The sequence below is a fragment of the Rhinatrema bivittatum genome, chromosome 6 (genome assembly GCF_901001135.1).
Source record: "Rhinatrema bivittatum chromosome 6, aRhiBiv1.1, whole genome shotgun sequence".
Lineage (NCBI taxonomy): Eukaryota > Metazoa > Chordata > Amphibia > Gymnophiona > Rhinatrematidae > Rhinatrema > Rhinatrema bivittatum.
Window position 1 is genome coordinate 18659748 of NC_042620.1, and position 22345 is coordinate 18682092.

At 44.1% G+C, this 22345-nt stretch overlaps 1 protein-coding gene across 2 annotated transcripts in view; it reads right to left on the minus strand.

Moving 5' to 3' along the window:
* The window catches only part of SMARCAL1 (SWI/SNF related, matrix associated, actin dependent regulator of chromatin, subfamily a like 1), a 192129-nt gene that overhangs the window by 145125 nt on the left and 24659 nt on the right, over positions 1-22345 (minus strand). For both annotated transcript variants that reach the window (XM_029605117.1, XM_029605118.1), the window contains exons 3-4: positions 18704-18754; positions 3396-3656 (exon numbers count right to left, since the gene is read on the minus strand). In XM_029605117.1, the coding sequence (XP_029460977.1) occupies positions 3396-3656; positions 18704-18754 (312 nt within the window). The remainder of the gene's footprint in view (positions 1-3395; positions 3657-18703; positions 18755-22345) is intronic.

Here is a 22345-nt window from a genome sequence, read left to right on the forward strand (position 1 = left end):
AGCATACTGACACTCAACCAGTCCATATAGAAAGCTGGAGTGGAGTTCAATAAGGAGCGTGAGGTGGTGTCAAACATCTTGTAGACAGATCTCTTTGGCATCCAACAGTGGCTGAGGGTAAGCAATTCTGCCATCATGTTTGTACACAATTGTATAAGTACTGAACTATGTAGAATTGATGAACAGTGATCTGTGTCTTAAGCTTTGAAATATCATTTTGCCAAAATTGTCCAGTAGCCTGGGATCTTTTCTTGTTTTCTTTATGCTTTTAAAATATGCTTTTTTCTACTACTACTGACTGACTGGCTAAATATATTATTCCAAAGCCTAGGGATTTTTTTTTTTTATAACTTTGTACTTGAAGCACAGAAATGGGATTTTCCCACATTCTCATTTGTAGATCTTGCAGGATATGATGAACCGGGATTGCTACTGGGTCCACAGGAGCTTCCAGAACCTGGAGAAGGCCCCAGATGTCTGCATGAGAGTCTTTGCCTTTAAGTATATTCACTCTAAGAGCTAATTTGTCCAGAAACCTGAAATAGGAAAGGTCTTCTGGAAGTAGCAAGTGTTCTTTTTGTGTGTGTGTGTGGGGGGGGGGGGGGGGTCGGAGGGAATTCCCATCAATCCCACTTGGGAGTCTAGAGGCAAGGGAACACCAAACCAGGACGCCAATGATGAAGCTGGTGAAGGAGGAGGGATCTTTGGTCACCTTGGAAGAGAGAACTCTTGGTGCGTATCCTCAGAGTGGCTAGAGTCTGCCGCATGCGAATGCTGTGGGCTAGAAACCCTTGTGGGGGTTCCATGTTTATTGGAAATTCTGGATCTCCCTCTCATGGAAGTAAAGATAACATCTTGGAAAGGAAATGTTAAATAGTACCCTCCTTAACCTTAGCCACTAAGGGGGTAAAGAAATCTTTCACCAACTCTGCTACTTGGTCAAATGGCTGACGTGCCCTCTGACCTGGTGTAGGCGGTGGAACATCACCTTCTGATACTAGAATGGCGTGTTGAACATTTTCTGGGCTTTGTAGATTTGTACTGGAAGCAGATTGGAAATAAGAGGCACCAGAAAGCAAACAGGATCTGGTGGTTCTGGACGCAAACCTTGTAATAGTAATTTCATTGGCAAGCGGGCTCTAGAAATCATGGTAGAAGAGGGAATCTATCACCCTTCTACTCCAGTGAAGAGCTTACCCAGACCAGCATATAGTTGCGTAGGAAGATTTGCAGTATGATGCATCGATGCTTCCAATGGTTTAATGAGCAAAGGCTTGATGATCAATGTTCCAAGGCTCGATGACAACAATGCAAACTTGGGGTCAACTGTGTCGATGTAGATGCATTCGAGCCTCTGTGCGTCTGTGGCACCCGATGCTCCAGTGTTTCAGTGGCATGGCACCTCCTTTTGGCACATGGTGGCTATGTTTACTCAATCCCGAGGATTCGGCTTGTTCTACCAGTGGGGGAGATATTTTAGAGGAGCTAGCTTTCAACTATATTCCTAGTGAGGCAGACAAAGATGTGATTCTTGACGAGGACTTACTACGGCTTCTATGAGAATTATTCAGTTCCTTCATTTTCCATGCCCTAGACTGTTGTGTTCACAGAAATATCTGTCTGCAATTGTAACAATTCACTTGGACTCAAGTAAGAGTAGCAGAGCTTGCATCCATCAATGGACATATTCCTGCCACAAACTCGATCTTTAAATACACTTACTGTGGCTTTTTTCTTGGTACACATTCTGACGAAAAATCATCTCTTTTTGGAAAAGATAGCATTGAAAAGTGTTGTTTGGGGGCTGCCGAGGCAGTTTTAAAGAAACTTTTGAAAATGTTTTTGGTTTTTTTTTTAAGATAGAGGTACACATCCATGCTAGTGCTCAGACAAAAAAAGACTGAGGGGGGATCACGATGTAATGCCTGAGCGGGAATTCCCAGACATGCTCAGTAGAGCAGAATCTCTATTAGCTTGGAGAAAGATCTGAGTGGTGCCACTGGATGACGTCAGCCACATTTTATGGCTATTTCAGCCCCGCTTATTGATGGATAATTTAAAGGCTTCTTCTAGTTTGGCTGCTAACATGGGACCAATGCAATATCATGCGCTGCAGCTAGCACACGGTCTAACGCGGTTGGAATCGTTTTGGACGTGCAGCCATAACCCGATGCAATACAGGAATTAGGGCTTCCAAACCACCGCGCAGCTAACAGCGCTCATCACGTTTAAATTCCATGTAGATGAGACTATTAGCTAATGCAGGCGATGCAAAACATTTCCTGAGCGGCCAATGTGCCCATTACAACGCAGCGAATTTTACGCCAATCCGGGGCTAGCGTAAAGGTATGCCACACTCAAGTGCTTGTTGATAAAAACAAAAATCCTGCTGTGATGCCTCCTATTAGTTTTGTCGCGATACTAAGTAGGAGGAACCACAAAAAGCAGATTCCGGTTAAAAAAAAAAAAAAAGGACTCGGGTCAAAAAATAAAAATAATTCTGGGTGTGCAATATAAAAACACACAAGATACATGGTCCAGGCCATGTATCTTGTACATGTGTATTGTACCAGTAACTGGAGAAAACAAATGCTCGTATTGAGCGTCTGGTTTTCCAATCCACACTGACAGCCACCTTTCCTGGGCGCCTGATGCCGAGGAGGCACAGTTTTCCCTAGCGCCTCCCCGCCTTTAAATACCGCATCGCGCGCTCAGGAGAGGTGGCTGGGTGTGCGTTAGGAAAATGGGCGCTCAACAAATATTGCATCAGCCCCATGTGACATGTTTCGGCATACCTTGTTTAGGTTATTACGGAGGGGAGGGGAGGGGAGGAGGGTGTGGCTGTTGGACTAAGTATGGGAACTTGTTCTCATCTACCCAGCATGGCAGAGAACCAAGGAAGTGACATCCTACAAGCAGTTACTTTCCTGTAACTGGGATATATCCTTAGCAGTGTGGGCAGACTGGATGGGCCAACTGGTCTTTATCTGACACTGTCTACTACGTTACATAGCTCCTTTCTTCTAATATGTCAAACAAAATGACAAGCTTGTGCACATCCGCAAATCAGCACATCTACAAAGCACCCAGAGGATATCTGAAGTGCAAAACTACCTTTATTTGCCACTTATAAAGCACTGCGGCACAGGGATAGCAGAAAAACTACCCACCGCATTTCATGTGCTTCCTGAAAGCATCCCCAAAAGACTATGCCAGTGAATTCTTCTGTCCTCTCCGATTCTCCTCTCATGTAATTGCTTAATAAACTGCACTTCTAATTATAAAACAGAATCCAGCCTTCTGTATTTCACATCAGTGTGGGCTGATGGCACAGAAAACCATTTCTGATTTCCTAGCTCGTAGAGTTTTCTCTTTTTGGGGGGTTTCATACTCACCGTAGTTCCTGGAGCTCATCTGTTTAAAGGCGCCAATGCAGTCGGGATGGTAGCCGATGTCCACCTCGAAGCGGGAGCGGGAGACCAGCGCACACTTCCCTTTCACGGAGGCGGAGGGCTTTTGCCAGTTCTTGCACACTGTTAGTAGAGACTTCGTGCCTGAGCCTCTGCTCGAGGAGAGAGAAGCGGGAGGGCAATCCCTCGGGTCCATCCCTTCCAAAGGCTGTAAGGTCACTGCCGGCAGGTTCCGCACTGCTTTCACTGACAAAGACAAAAAAGAGAGATGAGCTGAACAAGGACTCAGTGAACAGAGAGCCCTGAAGCAAAGTTTGCAGAGGTGAAAGGTGCTAGCAAGGCAGTAACACAAATGGTAACTGCTCCTTCCTTCTCAGTGAATCTCAGCCCTGTGCGGATGGGTCTCTTTTGAAAATAAGCAAGCGGGTCCATCTCTGCTTTCAGTCCGCGTTTAGGTTCTCTGCTAGGACTACCAGACAGCTCCAGGCCGAGTCAGGCGGGGTTTTATCCCCAATGCATGCATAGACTTGGTAGTTCTGATTTCCCTAAGGCAGGTAGGATTGGGAGTCCTCACAGGGGACAAGACTAAAGCTAGATGAGCTCAGCCTTCCTCTGAAAACCTCGGGCTACTCATCACTCGTCTTGCTGGAGCTAGCAGTGGAGCACAGTGAGAAAGCCAGAGCTTTCCGTTCATATCCCATCTTCACTTACTGTGTGACACTGAGCAAGGCTCTTAACTTCCTTACAATGCTGTACTGCTCTCACAATAAGCTCTCTGGCACAGGGGCTTGGAGAAATAGTTTTTCTCTTCTACAACCCTTTGATATATACTGTGTACTGTCAATCTTTGATATATCAATATTATATTACTATCATCTGAAGCAGCGGATCCCAATCCAGTCCTCAAGAATATCCACAATGAATATGCATGACATATTTGCATGCATTCTCTCCACTATATGCAAATAAATCCTATATATATTCATTATATATACAGTGAGAACAAGATTGGCCAGGTAGTCCTTGAGAACCAACAATCTACTATGTTATGAGATGATGATGTAAAATGGGAGAGGAGAGGGAAACGAGCATCCAAGGTAAAAAGAAAAGCAGGATCTCCTGCTACTCCTGCCAGCTCCATGAGACAGGCAGAGAGAGTCTGGATGCCTAAATAATGTAAAGTTTAGTTTCCAAACGACTCAGCCCAAAAATATCTGGAAAAATGCTCAGCCGAGAGGCAGCTAATGGGGCCCCTTTCTACCGTAGGGATGTTCCCTCTGTGATGAGGACATTGAGAACGCCTGAGCTTACTTCACACATGACTACACCAAAAAGACACAGTCTAGGACCCAAGTGAAGTTGCAGGCCAGAAGCAAAGACCTCCATAGCAGCACATCAATCCAAGGAGTCCTCCGAGGCCCTCTGCTCTGCTAAAGTCTGATGAAGCGTAACTTAGCTGACTTTTTAATGATGAACTGAGCTCCAAGTAATAGCTTTTAAGGATTTTCAATCAATAGAGTTCACCGATTATAGTGAATTAATACTGGTTGCAGACTGGTTTTTGACATGCATTACTGAATATTCCCATGCTCACAGATGGATTTCTTGGCATGCTCCGCTAAGGGAGCAGTTCACTGACGCTTCTCTCCCTTACTGAGTCTATGGGAAAAGAGCCCGAATACAAAGAATCCATGAATACTTGGTGATGCGTCAGCACTTTGGCAATAGAAAGCATGTTGTGAGCACAGACTGGGATTATTATTTTAAACCTCCAATGTTAATTTTGAGCATCACAGACAACCAGTTGGTGAAAGAGAGGTTTCTGTAGCGAAGACTGAAAAGTCAGAGGAAGGGACAGAGAAGCACTAGCCTCGGAGGAAACCGTAATCCATCCCCCACCAGGATCAACACCAAGGATCCCAAGGGACTCGCCCCCTATCATAAATAATCAATGCTTGGTCTGGACGTCAGGCTAGTGGAGCTCTGCAGGGTGAGGAACTCCTCTTAGAAGGAACCTTACTCAACAGCAAAGTGAGACCCAGCCCTTCCTTACAAGAGATTTTTTTCCATCTTAAAAGGTATTTGCTCCATTTAACTCGGACTTGCTTTAAACATAATTTGGTATGAAAAAATAGTCTCAAAAAAGGCCCAGAAAGGCCACAAATAGCTCCCTAGTCACAGGTGTAGCATCACTGTAGTTAAGGACCAAAAAAATGAATATTCAGTGATGCTAAACCTATTACATGTTAAGAAAAGCAGCTTATATAAGAAAGCCCAGTTTGTCTATCACACCCCCCACAAATGGAATGAGGCTTCCCGCCCCTCAAGTCACTGATGAGTTGGACAACATGAAACCAACGAGGCTACTGGGCTGTTGCAGATACGATCGCTACCACCACCATGGCGGGCCAGTGCTCAGTGCGTCACCACGGTGCAAGCTGGTGCCTCCCCCCCTCCTGTTACTGCCGAAATGGTCTGTCTTGCCCAGCTGGCAGCCGGCACGCCACTGCCGCTATGGGCCCCGCTCTCTGAATCTTAAGCCTGCTGCCACCAGCTTTGGCTCCTTCCACAGAATGAGTCTCACTGCCTATCTGACCCGACGCTGCCCAGCAGGTGACTGCCCGCTCCTGCTCGGACTCAACGTGGTGGAAGCAGCAGAGTCAGTGCGCGTTGGGAGCTGCTGCTGCTGCTGCCATGATCTGGGAACCTTTTCCCTGTAGCCCCTGTCAGCCTGCCCTGCTGCTGCTATTCCCTGGAACCTGCCGACAGCTGGCCCTGCTTCCCACTGGTGTGGGTGGGGGGGGGGGGAGGGGGGCTGAAAGGGTAGGGAGGAAGAGAGAAAGCAGTGGGTCCCATGTGTGGGAGTAGAGGAAGAGAGAGAGAGAGGAGATGGTGGGTCTGGCTGGAGGGCAGCAGGAAAGGCAAACGAGGGTGGTGTCTGGCTGGGGGAGGGATTTAGGGAGTGGATATTTAAACTCTGAACTCCTATCACTTTGATGGGGTTTTTTCTAGTTTAAATCATGAAAGCAGGGGTGGAAAAAAAATGAGTAAACGGGTGCGGGTGAATATTTCACAGGAGCCAGTGCAAACATGCGGTTTTCTTGTAAGTTTTTGTGGCTGTTGCTTTTTCGCTCACTTTTTTTTCAGTCAGTTTTTTGCTCTTTTTCTTGTTTTGTCTCCGTTTTGAATTTTTACTTCAGCTGGCTTTTAACCTATATATTCCTCAAAACTTTCTTGCTTGCTTGTTCTGTCATTTCTTTTTATTTTTCTCTCCCCCCCTCTCTTCGGAGTGGGCAGGGAGCAGCAGCTCCTCCCAGGCCGTGCTGTACACTACCAGGCCAGGATGCATACAGAGCCTACCCCCCAAGCCATGCCAGACCCACAGAATGGACAGAGACAGGCGGGCGGGCACTGGGGTAGGGGTCACAAGGAAAGGTGCTGGCCCCAGTTGCCATCCTCTCTCTCTCTCATTCAGGCAATACGCATGAGCTCGTAATGCCTGCATGTTTATAGCATTTCCAGCGCCACCATTAGGGCGGTGAATTACCAGCACTTCAAAAGGGCCCGGGCACCGCTGAAAAGCATCCTGTGCCCTCTGATGATTCAACACAGCAAACTTTAGAGAAAGGTCAAAAAAAGGGAATGCCAACAGTGACTATTTGGCCTCCGGATGTGTCCAATTCTTTTCTTTTATAGAAGGCATGGATACATCCATGAGTACTGATGTGCAGCTCTGACCAGAGCAGTGACAGAAGGTGGTGGGTAGGGAGGGCATCCTAGCCTAAATAGCATCACGATAGGGGCTGAGGACAATAGTGTGTGTGTGTATATGGGAAAGGTAGGTGGCTAGCGTCCTGTGAATGCTGCCGCTGTGTGGCCAGGATGTCTGCGAGGGAAGGATACAGATTTCAGATTTTTCGGATGTGAACAAGTGCAATATTTAACCTAAGGGGAAAGTGACTTATGGAATTGCTATGTCTGTATGTGTTTGTATGTTGGGGGGGGGGGGGGGCTAATAACTTTTGTATTTGGTGTCCTATCCACACCACATTTTCACGATATATAAAGGGGGGAACATGAGGACTATGACAGGAGTGTATTTCTGGACCTGAGCATGCACGTGTCCCTTTAGCGCTGCACACATTCCTTTTCTCCTGCACCTTGCTAAGGCACCGGCAGTTTATCTGGCTGTAAGAACAAATTAAATCTTAGCGGATACTTTTCTCTCCTTTATTTCTGCTCTATCAGCCCAGAACGCTTGGGTATTATCCCCCCTCTCCCAGCTGATGCACGTAGAGGATTGGTTTTTGGTTTTTTTTTATACTGATGACTTCATTACAGCCACACAAAGTAGACGCAGAATAAATAAGCCAATGTCCCACTGACAAAGCCAGCCCGATCCAAGACTCGGGGAGAGGAGAAACGCTCTGGGACCATCGCGGCCCACCCGGCACCGACGTCATCCAAGCGCCAGGGTCCTCAAGAGCGGCGTCCTGCACTGTGAGAATGGGCAGGAAAAGAAAAAAGGAAAGCAGGTTCCCTCCCCACAACTATGAATCCTTCATATTAATTGTCCAAGCTCATCCCTGCCGACTGTGCTGAGTAATGAGCTGGGCATCTCCTGGAGCCCTCGCCTAATCCACAAGCTCTACAGATGGTAAAAGATGCTGACACTATTCTGCTTCCGCAAGCTCCTGTGACAGAGGAACTATTAGAACTTAACTCTCCTTGAGGTAATAGCGGATTTCCAGTGCCACCGCCTCAGCCTGGTCAGGGAATGGTACAGACGCGATGGGTAAACCTGGAGATGTACAGAGAGCAGACACCCGTAGAGATAAAAACTTAACAGCAGCAGCTTCTCGGCTATATAATTACATAGCTGATGCCTCTGAAAGGTTTTCTGATTTAGAAACCCATCTTAGTAATCAACAAGGGGCAACTACAAAGCTACAGTCAATGTTATCAGCTGGAAATAAAGATACGGTAATCCTTCACTACACTTTAAATGTGAAATGTTGGAAAATAAATTAAGAGCTAAGAATTTGCAGCTGCTAAATTTCCCATATATATATATATATACTCATTTATTATCTGGGAACGAATGGTTTAAAACGATGTTCCGCTGAAGCCCTCCAATTTCCTGCTGATGACGTTTTCTCGCTGTGCACTTGCCACTGCATTCCTGACAAAACGGAGAGTCCAGGCCTCTCAGGAGGGAGCCTCTGACATTATCGGCTCCGTTCTCTAGTACAGATCTTACTCTGTTTCTTCAAACATCTAATGACGTGATTGCTAGTAGATCAACTTTTGAGTGTTTCTTTTTTGTTGGACAGCGATCAGGAGATCTTTTTTCAAACAGTATTTTAAAGTTTAAAGATGCTCTGCTCTTGGGCCACAGAAATACTGGGGGTTCCCAGATGCATCCAAGGAGACGCAAATGAAGAGAGAGGTTTTTTTCTACAACTGAAACCCAGGTTATTGTCCTTAGGTGCTACGTTCTTCTTGAAGTTTCCCTGTAAAATGTGTCGTAACCTATCAAGGTAACAAGTTTACTTTCACTGATCCTATGAACTTGGAAACTTTTGTAAGTGATAAATCATCTCCATATTGACTGAAGGGGTTAATGGATTTATCGCGGGGTCTAGGGTTATTATTATTATTATTATATTTCTTTTGTTCGGCTGTTTGCTACTTTGAATTAGCAGTTCCAAAGTAATGGGAGCTTAATCAAGAGAAAGGAGTATTGTTAGGCCTGACATGATTATTTCCTGATTTTCTTAGTTTTTGTATCATATGTATTATATGGTTTAAATGCTTAATAAAACGTAAATTGAAAAGAAAACTTGAAACTGATTTTTTAAAAATATATAGATATATTAAATACGGAAAATAATTCACTTTGAGTATTTCCTCTGAAATTAACTTTTTTTTTTTTTGGAGCGAGGGGGGTTCTGCACTGGTATAGCAAACTTAAAGGAAATCATCAGGTAAGATTTAATTTTTTCTTCCAGTGCCTTAGCAAGGTGCAGGACAATAGATTTGATTTAGGCGGTCTATAAAGCTGTCAAATCTGATTTAATTTTTCTCTCTTCCTTACCTTTCTGCCTCACCAGTCCAGAAAGCTTGGGAAGTCTGGCTGGGTGGGATGTGCATAAACCTTGCTCCCAAAGCTGAGTCCTCCTTAGCGAGAACATCCAATCTATAAGGTTTACTAAATGTATGTAAAGTAGACTGCTTTACAAATCTCTGAAACGCTTTCTGCCCACGATGAAGCATGAGCTCTTGTTGAACGAGCTTTGACTGTCTCGGGACCTTACTAGTAGACAATATATAAGCCGAGGTAATGGTTTCCTCTACCCATACAGCCACTGTGGCTTTGGAAGCTGCTTCAAAAACTTGTCATCTCTCTAAATATTTTAAAGTCCTACTTTTGCAGTTGCATTCCTCTTGAGAAAATGCTGGCACAATAATATAGACTGATTCAAACAACAGACTACTTTTAGTAAAAGATGGGACAGGTTTAAGGGTTACTGGACTTGTAGAACATTTTAAGAATGGATCTCTACACGACAAGGCCTGAATTTCGGAGATTCATCAAGCTGAAGTGATTGATACTGAGAACGCCATCTTTAATGTTAGATAAGAACATGCCATACTGGGTCAGACCAAGGGTCCATCAAGCCCAGCATCCTGTTTCCAACAGTGGCCAATCCAGGCCATAAGAACCTGGCAAGTACCCAAAAACTAAGTCTGTTACATGTTACCGTTGCTAGTAATAGCAGTGGCTATTTTCTAAGTCAACTTAATTAATAGCAGGTAATGGATTTCTCCTCCAAGAACTTATCCAATCCTTTTTTAAACACAGCTATACTAACTGCACTAACCACATACTCTGGCAACAAATTCCAGAGATTAATTGTGCATTGAGTGAAGAAAAACTTTCCCAGATTAGTTTTAAATGTGCCACATGCTAACTTCATGAAGTGCCCCCTAGTCTTTCTATTATCTGAAAGAGTAAATAACCGATTCACATCTACCCGTTCTAGACCTCTCATGATTTTAAACACCTCTATCATATCCCCTCTCAGTCGTCTCTTCTCCAAGCTGAAAAGTCCTAACCTCTTTAGTCTTTCCTCATAGGGGTGCTGTTCCATTCCCCTTACCATTTTGGTAGCCTTTCTCTGTACCTTATACCTTGTTTGAGATGCGGCGACCATAATTGTACACAGTATTCAAAGTGCGGTTTCACCATGGAGCGATACAGAGGCATTATGACATTGTCCGTTTTATTCACTATTCCCTTTCTAATAATTCCCAACATTCTGTTTGCTTTTTTGACTGCCGCAGCACACTGAACCAACTATTTCAATGTGTTATCCACTATGACGCCTAGATCTCTTTCTTGGGTAGTAGCACCTAATATGGAACCTAACATTGTGTAACTATAGCATGGGTTATTTTTCCATACATCATCACCTTGCACTTGTCCACATTGAATTTCATCTTCCATTTTGATGCCCAATTTTCCAGCCTCACAAGGTCTTCCTGCAATTTAAAACAATCTGCTTGTAATTTAACTACTCTGAACAATTTTGTGTCATCTGCAAATTTGATTATCTCACTCGTCGTATTTCTTTCCAGATCATTTATAAATATATTGAAAAGTAAGGGTCCCAATACAGATCCCTGAGGCACTCCACTGCCCACTCCCTTCCACTGAGAAAATTGTCCATTTAATCCTACTCTCTGTTTCCTGTCTTTTAGCCAGTTTACAATCCACGAAAGGACATCGCCACCTATCCCATGACTTTTTACTTTTTCTAGAAGCCTCTCATGAGGAACTTTGTCAAACGCCTTCTGAAAATCCAAGTATACTACATCTACCGGTTCACCTTTATCCACATGTTTATTAACTCCTTCAAAAATGTGAAGCAGCGACATTGGGGGCTCTCCACCAATATCCCCGCTGCTTTCAGAGCTTGCCCTGCTTCATCCAATGTGCGAACTTTGTACGACTTCCCTTCTATCTGAAACCATAAGCTGAAAGGGAAAAGCCAGCGGTATCGGATTGACGTTGAAGATAGAGCAGAGGTTATAGGTCTGAAAGTCAGTCGCTTGTGCAGGTGCTAGAAGCCAAGTCCGCATAGATGGTGATCTCATTCTCTTCCCAGTTCCAAATCCAGCGTTGTCTCACTGCAGCAGCTATCTTTTCTTTATAGGAAAATGAATGAAAACATACCACGATGTCCCGTAGCCTGTTCCCAATCCTGGGCCCCAGAGACCTGGGTGCTCTTTCAATCCGCAGAGTGGCAGGAGTTCCCTCTGTATTAGTGTCCGTTTCCCCCAGGATCAAATTGCAGATGTTTTGTGTCACCAAGGAGCAGTCAGCATAGTCTTCCTTTTCAGGTATACCTTTAAAACATAGGTTACAATATCTGGACCTATTCTCTAGATCTTCGTTTGTCTGCCATTTCAGACTGGGTGGATTATAAAGTTATTAAAGCCGTTTGTTGCTTGGACCAACGCTCTTCATGTTCATCCAGCCTAATGTCTACATCATCGAGCCTGTGGCCCAGCTCCGCGTGGTCCTCACACATTTCTTGTAAGGTGACGGCGATCTCACCTTTGAAAGATTTTATATCCTGGCGTATCACCATTAACTAGGATCGGAGTTCCGCTCGGGAGGGGAGCTCTGAGCCCAGCTTCCCCGGCTCTTTATCTTCTGGTTTTGAAGGTTGATATTGTACTATGACATTGTTCTGTTTTTCTTCTGTTTATTTATAGATGTACCATGCTTGATTTACCTCTTGCGCTATTTGAAATAATAAAAACCTTTGTGCTGGCTCAATAAGAAATATATGAATTTCCCTCATCCAGACAGCTAACTTCCCTTCTTAATCAGTCATCAGGACAAAGATTTTTTAAGTTTGAAAATATTTATTGCACAGATAATTTTCCATTACTCACAATTGTTGCTTCCAAACGTATATATGCCCCAGGCAGAGATCTTTGTAGCTGGAGATAGGCAGGAGAAGAGAGATGGAGTTTCTTCGGATTCAGGATGAGAAGGCAGGGGGTTCTGAGGCTGATTAGTCTTTAGAATTAAAGCGATGAGAAGAGACGTAAAAAAAGCTAATTGTATTTCAGGAGCTGCAGGTACTTCTAGCCTTTAGCTAGCATGCATGAGACTGACTAACTGTCCTGGAGAGTGATTACAGAAAACATCCCAACAAGCTGGGGCTAGAGGGCGAGATCCAATGGCAGCAAGCCTAGGATTCATGTGACGCAGGGGGGAGCATGAAGGGCAGTTCCTTGAGCCAAAAAGGCACTTAAGAAGACTCAAGATAGATTGAGGGAGCATGCAGACCCTTCCCAATGAGAGAAGTAGGGAGGAGGGAGTTTCTCTTAAAGGCAAAACTCCCCTTAAAGGCAGGGCTCACAGGCTTTTATCATGGGTTACAAATAAGGACTGTACTAGGCACAGTTAAACTGCAGTGTATATACAAATACCAAAATGTACCCACTGCTGGGACAGAACAACCTTTAATTACAAAAAAAAGATGAAGCAGATTTGTGAGGCATAAGAACATAAGAACATTCCATACTGGGTCAGACCAAGGGTCCATCAAGCCCAGCATCCTGTTTCCAACAGTGGCCAATCCAGGCCATAAGAACCTGGCAAGTACCCAAAAACTAAGTCTATTCCATGGGTAAAGCATGGCTTTACCCAAGGAAAGCCTTGCCTTGGGTAAAGCCATGCTGACTTTGTTCCATTAAACCATGTCTTTTCTCTGTGATTTTGATGTTTAGAAAACTTTCCACTAATTTTTCTGGCACTGAAGTCAGGCTAACCGGTCTGTAGTTTCCCGGATCGCCCCTAGAGCCCTTTTTAAATATTGGGGTTACATTTGCTATCCTCCAGTCTTCAGATACAATGGATGATTGTAAAGACAGTTTACAAATTTTTACTAATAGGTCTGAAATTTCATTTTTTAGTTCCTTCAGAACTCTGGGGTGTATACCATCCAGACCAAGTGATTTACTACTCTTCAGGTTGTCAATCAGGCCTACCAAATCTTCTAGGTTCACCGAGATTTGGTTCAGTCCATCTGAATCATTACACATGAAAACCTTCTCCAGTACGGGTACCTCCCCAACATCCTCTTCAATAAACACTGAAGCAAAGAAATCATTTAATTTTTCCGTGATGGCCTTATCTTCTCTAAGTGCCCCTTTAACCCCTCGATCATCTAATGGTCCAACTGACTCCCTCACAGGCTTTCTGCTTCGGATATATTTTAAAATGTTTTTACTGTGAGTTTCTGCCTCTACGACCAACTTCTTTTCAAATTCTCTCTCCTTTCTTATCAATGTCTTACATTTAACTTGCCAACGCTTATGCATTATCCTATTTTCTTATGTGGATCCTCCTTCCAATTTTTGAATGATGATCTTTTGGCTAAAATAGCTTCTTTCACCTCCCCTTTTAACCATGCTGGTAATCGTTTTGCCTTCTTTCCAATTTTTTTAATGTGTGGAATACATCTGGACTGTGCTTCTAGGATGGTATTTTTTTTTAACAATGACCATGCCTCTTGCACACTTTGGGGCGGATTTTAAAAGGCCCCCGCGCGCCGGCGCACCTATTTGGCATAGGCCGCCGGTGCGCGTAAAGCCCTGAGACGCGCTTAAGTCCCGGGGCTTTCGAAAAGGGGAGGGAGGGGGCGTGTCCGGGGGCGTTCCCGAAACGCGCAAGTATTTAAAATCTGCCCCTTTTTACCTTTGTAGCTGCTCCTTTCAGTTTTTTTCTAACAATTTTTCTCATTTTATCAAAGGTTCCCTTTTGAACTTTAGCACGAGAGCCGTGGATTTGCTTACCATCCCCCTTCCAGTCATTAATTCAAATTTGATCATATTATGATCACTATTGCCAAGCGGCCCCACCACAGTTACCTCTCTCACCAAGTCCTGTGCTCCACTGAGAATTAGATCAGAAATTGCTCCCTCTCTCATCGGTTCCTGAACCAATTGCTCCATAAAAATGTCATTTATTCCATCCAGGAACGTTATCTCTCTAGCGTGACCCGATGATACATTTACCCAGTCTATATTGGGGTAATTGAAGTCTCCCATTATTACTGCACTACCAATTTGGTTAGCTTCCCTAATTTCTCTTAGCATTTCACTGTCCGTCTCACCATCTTGACCAGGTGGACGGTAGTATACCCCTATCACTGTAGTCTTCCCTGACACACAAGGGATTTCTACCCATAAAGATTCAATTGTGCATTTAGTCTCATGCAGGATGCTTATCCTGTTGGACTCTATGCCATCCCAGACATAAAGCGCCACACCGCCTCCCGGGTACTCCTCTCTGTCATTGCGCTATAATTTGTACCCCGGTATAGCACTGTCCCATTGGTTATCCTCTTTCCACCATGTCTCTGAGATGCCAATTAAGTCTATGTCATCATTTACTGCTATACATTCTAATTCTCCCATCTTACTTCTTAGACTTCTGGCATTAGCATACAAACATTTCAAAGTTTGTTTTTTGTTTGTATTTTCATTCTGCTTTTTAATTGATAGGGATAAGTTACAATTTTTTAGCTCAGGTGAGTTTTTAGTTACAGGCACTTGGACTACTTTTCTTATTATTGGAACCTCACTGTCAGGATGCCCTAATCCTAATGCATCATTAGTATCCTTTATAGATACCTCTCTCCGAACCATGCGCTGCTGAGCGACTGTCGGCTTTCCCCTTTGTTCTAGTTTAAAAGCTGCTCTATCTCCTTTTTAAAGGTTAGCGCCAGCAGTCTGGTTCCACCCTGGTTAAGGTGGAGCCCATCCCTTCGGAAGAGACTCCCCCTTCCCCAAAAGGTTCCCCAGTTCCTAACAAAACTGAATCCCTCTTCCCTGCACCATCGTCTCATCCACGCATTGAGACACCGGAGCTCTGCCTGCCTCTGGTGACCTGCCCGTGGAACAGGGAGCATTTCAGAGAATGCTACCCTGGAGGTTCTGGATTTAAGCTTTCTACCTAAGAGCCTAAATTTGGCTTCCAGAACCTCCCTCCCACAATTTCTTATGTCGTTGGTGCCCACATGTACCACGACAGCCGGCTCCTCCCCAGCACTGACTAAAATCCTATCTAGGTGATGCATGAGGTCCGCCATCTTTGCACCAATTAGGCATGTTACCAGGCGATCCTCACGCCCCCCAGCTGTCTACTTTCTAATGTCTTTTAATGGTTTGAATAGAGATGAAACCAGAACATTTAGAACCAAATTTAAATTCCATTGAAGTATTACATTTTTAATGGGAGGTCTTATTCTCGACTCCTTGTTGCATGTCAGGATGAGGAGCTACAGGAAGTTCCTTGATCCTACCTCTGTAACAAGAGATTGTGCTACTTGAACCTTCAAGGAATTAAACAGTTTTCTAAACCTTAGCATGTCTAAAATCTCTACACGCCATAGAGATACTGCAGAGACTTTACAATGTGATCAAAGCAGCTTGTCTGGTAATAAGGCGGGCTATACATTTCTGTAAATAAACAAACATTTTTCTAGATTTGATGCGGGCTATCTTTTTTTTTTTTTTTTTTTTAACAAGCTTTGACCTTTCAAGAACCGTGCTGCAAGTCAGAATGGAGACGGATGCTCCATTAATATTGGACCAAGGGGAAGAAGGGCCCAGCTTACTGATAACTGAAGGGAGTTAATAAAGATAACCCCAAAACTGCCGACACAACTGGAAATTTTCCCAGTTCATTCCTGGTTTGCCCAGGTAAGGCCCAGGACTTTCTAACCCCCCTGGTTAAATAGCCTCCCTTCTCCCCTGTTAGCCCCAATCCTCTTAAAACCCTGCTGACTAGCCTAGAAGATTTTTGTTGTATTACTTACACGCCATCCCTAGCAGTAGTAAAGTTACATGGCGTGTGCCTGTGCATGTAAGTAATTTATGCGCATATCTCACGACCTCCCCCGACACACACCACCCCTTTTCCAAAACCTTTGAATTCCGCATGTAGAGGGAGAATCACTCGGTTCACGGGCGGCTTATACAACCTGCTCGGTGCGTAGCTCTCGGCTTTGGCCTGCACAGAGCGCTTAAACTTCGCTTGTTTGGCTGCAATTTATGTCAGACTGGACGCATCGTGAAAGAGCGGATGTTATCTTTACCCAACGGCCTCTATCCTGGGATGGCACACGAGCAGGGGTAACCTTTAATGAGGTTTGGTCCATCTTTTTAAAGGACCGTTTGAAACGGCTGGGTTTCACCGCTCACTGGTGTTACCTTTCTGTACTTTATGTTTTATTTTGGGCGGATGTGTCAGGAATGAATGGTTGTCTTGTCTTTAAGTGTTGTGAATGCTTGCGTTCTTCTCTGTGATTCTGTAAAATTAAGCAATGCGACTCGATGTTTTCTGACGCAGTAATTGTGCTTTGTGCTATGCTTTGATATGTTGCCTTGTTTATTGCTATGGTAATGGTTACATAGTTCTGCTTTGTTTTTATTGTATGTCTCGACTTTTGAAAATAAAAGTATTAAAAAAACAGAAAAGGACAGCAATGGCTTTGATCAGACACACTTTAGTTTGACAAACTGAAAAAGCATTTTCTAAGCACAGTTTTGCTAAGATGCAGCAGGCGATTTCTCAAAATTAAACCTCTGGAAACCCTCCTTAGGGCTTACCTGGGGGCTCAAGGCAAGCGTCTGAGAATAAAGGCAAAAATCTTTTCTTTTTTTTTTTTTTCCTTATGAATTCTGAGAGGAAATGGCTCAAAGGAATCCTCTTCCTTGCCAAAAGCAAACGAACTAATTACTGAGGATCTACCTTTCTCTTAATAAAAAGGAAGGGAGCATAACCAAGAATGGGCTCGCTAAAACGGACATCCTGTCAGTAACGTGGCCCTTAAAAAGAGCTTTTTAATATTCTCAATTAAATGCTTCCCTCTTTAAGCCTGAAGTCAGAGGATACCGGCCTATTCATTCTGCACCTGGTTTATGTGGATGCAGAGATGTCATGAGTACAACCAATGCTCTACCTCCAGCAGCTGGGAGAAAGGGACTGGACTGGGGTAGCAAAAAGATAAGGAATGAGCATTTTTTTCCCCCTTATGCACGCATGCTAGAGATATTCCCCGTTAATTCCTAAGGAGCCAGCATGTGCCAATGTTTCAGAGGTGGTATGGAGACCGACCGCAAGCGTTTCTGGTTTCTCGCCTTCAGACTATGCTGACACCATAGCCCGAGCAGGCTCAGTGTGGTTGTCCATGGGGGAACCAGCTTTACGTGTCTGAACAGAGATAACGAGGCTCGTGCATAGGGAAGTGAGGCAGGTAACATTTCTCAGGTCAGGGCAGCACAGGTCTGAAATGCTTCAGTCTATGCTCATCTCCCAATTCACCCCTATCTGGCTTTCCCTGAAGCCCCTGCTTGGAATAGCAAATACCGAGTGTTGGATAACCTTTGCCCCCCGGAATATCCCACTAAAATAATTTTTGTGCCATTTTGTAGGCCCTTCAATTTGGAATTTAACAGTATGTTCCACATTATTTAAATATATTATTTATGGCTGGAACATACGATAGTGAAAAACAGCATCAAATCAACTGCATTTCATGAAGCATGTGATGCTGGAGCAACCTTTGGCCTGGATTTATCAAAATGCGATAGCAAAAGGGGTGTGTTTTATGCTAATAGGGAGTTTATCGCAATTTGCGCTAATACCTATGCAAAGAGCTAAGTTACCGCAAATCGCGATAACGAGAGAAAGAGAGAGAGAGAGAGAGAGAGAGAGAGAGAGAGAAGCAATAATGCCCTAACCCTAGATAGGTATTTGTAGCTCTATGGTAGGCCCACCTAGTAACTCGATGTGAGGTTTAGGTATTAGTGTAGGGGGTTAGGGGCCACTGTGACATTCAATGTGAGACGTACAAAGAGAACAGTGCTCTCTTGTGAACATCTGAGGACCCTCGGAGTGGTCTCCTATAACTGTGTTTTGTTTAAGTGCAGGATTTGCTCCCCTTTTCTGTTTTTGGATTACCCCTAATTTGCTCCATAAGATGCACAGACCCCCGGGAACAGAGCCGGTTTAGCACACTATTTTTTTTTATTTTTTTTTTTTATTTTCCCCCTCTGAATCCTAGATGCGTCTTATGGTCAGGTACATCATATGGAGCGAAAAGTGCGGTATATTTTTAGACAGCAGAATGTGAAAAATGTACAAGGGTGTGAAGATTTGCACAAGGCACTGTATAACACGAGAAGAAAGTAAAGGAACTTACTGAGATCATTGTAGTCTTCTAGCTTGAAATTCCACATCTTGGAGGCAGGATCTAGAAAAGGAGACATTTCTGCTATCAATGAAGCGTGAAAGCAAGAGAGCTCTTTACTCTCTGAGGAAATATTATGGGCTTTTTTCTGTACATTACACTGGGGCCAGTGTAACATGGAGGACTATGCTAGCGAGTGACTGTGCACCAACTTTACTCCTGATGTAACAAGGAGTTCTGCGCACACAACTCCTTACATGGAAACCCGATGCCAATGAAAGCATCAGCTATTACCCCCCAAAGCAGGGAGGTGCGTAAAAGCCCTGCAGGTTTAACACAAGTTATTTTTAATGTGGAAATTTAACTCCTGGTCACAGGTGGAATAAAGCCAGCTCACCCCCATCTCTGACCACAAATTATAATTTGGAAACTATGCGGCGTGTGCATAAAACATCTTTTATGTGCAAATAATTATGGACCCAATGTAATAGGTGTGCAGAAAGCGGAAAAGGTGTTTTGTGCACCAAAAATGTATGCCTAAAATTGTGTGCGTTGGTTAGCATCCAAGCATGGAAACCTGATCCTAATGAAGGCGTCAGCCATTACCCCACAATGCAGAGAGCTGCGTAGGTTTAACCCATGATTTGTTAATGCTCAAAATTTAACTCCTGGTCTGAGATGGGAGTAAAGTTGGTCTATGGGGCTGAACTTGAGATTTATGTACAGAAAGCTTGATTTCTGCAGTAATTGTGTTTTATGCACGGAAAACACAATTTGGGCACAAAGCATAAATTTCTGTGCAGAAATCGCTCTTCTTTCCCATGCGCTCAGCCTAGGTAAAAGGATGAGCGCTCGTTTTCAAGATTGTGCACCTTTTTTTTTTTTTGCATTAATATATTGTTAGCTTACTGCATCAGGTGTTAAAATTGTTTTGAGAAACCATACACTGACTTTTACATTCGCCTCGTGATTTGTACGCATAAAACCTGAGCCTGGTATCAGGCCACTGAGCAGCAGCGGCCTCCTCACCTCATCCTCCGCTGACTCAGAACCCGCCAGGCTTCCTTTTTGCCTTCTTTGCCTAATGCAAAGTTTTTGCATCTTAAGTTTTGAGAAACTTGCCTCATCTCCATTAACTCCCTACTCTCTAACCTCCACCTTGCTTTAAACTCCTCCAAAACTGAACTCCTCATCATTTCAAATCACCCTGACCGCACGCCACCATCTGCTTGTGACCTCACCCTCCCCTCTAATGCTTTTCCCTACTTTGTGTGAGATCTCGGTGTCTCCCTAGACCAGTGGTTCTCAACCTTTTTCCCATCATGATACACCGGACAGGCCACGCTCAAATGTGTGACACACTGCCCATTACAATTCACGGCGGAAATAAAAAGTAAAGGTCTGGTAATTATTTTTATTGTTTAAAATGACACAAGGAAAAGATACATATTCTGTCTGAACAGAAATTTCATAAACAGTAAACATCCCACACCAAAACAGCACCAATTTCCAGCACTTAAACAGTAACCACCTTACCTAAGAAAAGGCAACACTGAAAATATTACACCAGGCCTTAAGACACCAATACACCTCCTATTAGGAAAACGGACCAAGTCAGGCTGCTATAGAGCCCTACACAGAAACTACACGCCAGCAGAAAACCTCACCTGAGTCACATGTACTGACCCTCACCTAACATAGAATAAAGAGACCAAAACGCATAACTAGAAGCATGCAGACAAAAACTGAATTGGAAACTGCAACAAGCCAGAGTCTCTGTATGCAGTGCAACAAAGGAAAAAAGAGAAGCGTCACCCATCCTTATAAAACAAATCAAGAAATATAAAATCAGTAGCAGTAAAACCATACTAACAAAAAGAACAGATTATTTTGAAACAGCTGATGAGTGGAATATCCAATAATTAAAAACTCATATAAAAAAATTCTAGATACCAATAAAATATTTCAAAATAGCAGACACAAAGATACAGTAATGAAAAATAAGGATACAAAAATTTTTTGCTCTGCATACCTGGGAACGTTTGATATCCATGTGTCCTGAGATTGTTTTGAATTAGCAGGAGGCGGGGTGGTTTGCTTGGAACTTTCTCCTCTCTCTCAATCACATACCAGCGCTCTCTCTCACACTGGCTCTCAATGACACACCTATACACACATGCTCTCAGTCACTCACATATACACATGCTTTTTCTCTCACTTATATAGGCTCTTAATTACACATTTACACACATGCTATCTTTTCACGTTTACACAAACAGGCTTTCAATCACACACACACATATATGCTGTCTTTTTCTCTCACACACAGATTCATTCACATGCTTACAAACATGCTCTCTCTCTATTTACACACAGGCTCTCAATCACATACTCCCATGCTCCCTCACCTAAACCAGCTCTCAATCACACACAGACACACATGCTCTCTCTCTTAACTTATACACACAGGCTCTTAATCATACATACACATGATTTCTCTCACACACAAAGGATCTCAATCATACACACATACTCTTTCACACAAACAGGTTTTCAATCACAAACTTACACATACAGGTTCCCAATCGTAAACTTACATTCATGCTCTCTCTCTCTCTCTCTCTCTCACAGGCAGGCTCTCAATCACAGACATACTCTCTTTCACATATACAGGCTCTCAATCACACACATACTCTCTTTCACATATACAGGCTCTCAATCACACACACAGGATCTCAAACACATATGCTTGCTCATTCACTCTTTCTCCCTCCCCCCCCCCCCGGAACTAGCGGCCGCAGCAGCCTCCTCCCAACCCTAACCTCCTTCATTTTCAGCCTTCGCGGAGGAGGAAGAGTCTCATCAGCCGCGGGGGTTGACGCTTTTCTTCATTTTCCTCCAAGCTGCGCTGCACATTCTTCAGACCACGCCTCTCTTCTGTTCTTCGGGCCGATTCTGACCACACTAGCATGGTCTCTTCTTCCCGCGCACACACCTGATGCTCACCACTTCCTCTTCCGGGGCGGGGGGGGGGGGGGGGGGGCGGGAAGAAGAGACCATGCCGGTGCCGCTGACTCCAGCTGTCCTGCCGTGTTCCGCCCGGGCCTGACAGCATTTTAAGCCCGGGTGGAGGAGGACCGGGGAGCAGCTGGGTCAGCAGGGGACCTGGAAGTGTGGCAAAACACCTGTGTGTTCTTGGTGACACACTGGTGTGTCGCGACACACAGGTTGAGAGCCACTGCCCTAGACCACCAACTAAACTTCAAAAACCACATTAATACAATCATAAAGGGAGGATTCCTCAAGCTACATAGCCTCAAAAAACTTAAACCCCTACTTCATTCGCAAGACTTCCACACAGTCCTGCAAGTGACAATGCTATCAAAAATGGATTACTGCAATTCCTTACTTCTAGGCCTTCCCTACTCTACTATTAGACCCCTGCAAATGTTACAGAATGCTATGGCAAGAATCCTTACAAATACACGTAAAGCCGACCCCTACCCCATTACCCCTATTCTCAAGGAACTCCACTGGCTTCCCATCTCCTCCCGCATCAGATACAAAACCCTCACCATTATTCACAACTCCCTGCACAACCACAATCACTCCTGGCTTGAGGATGCTCTTTGATTCCGCTCCTCCAATCGCACT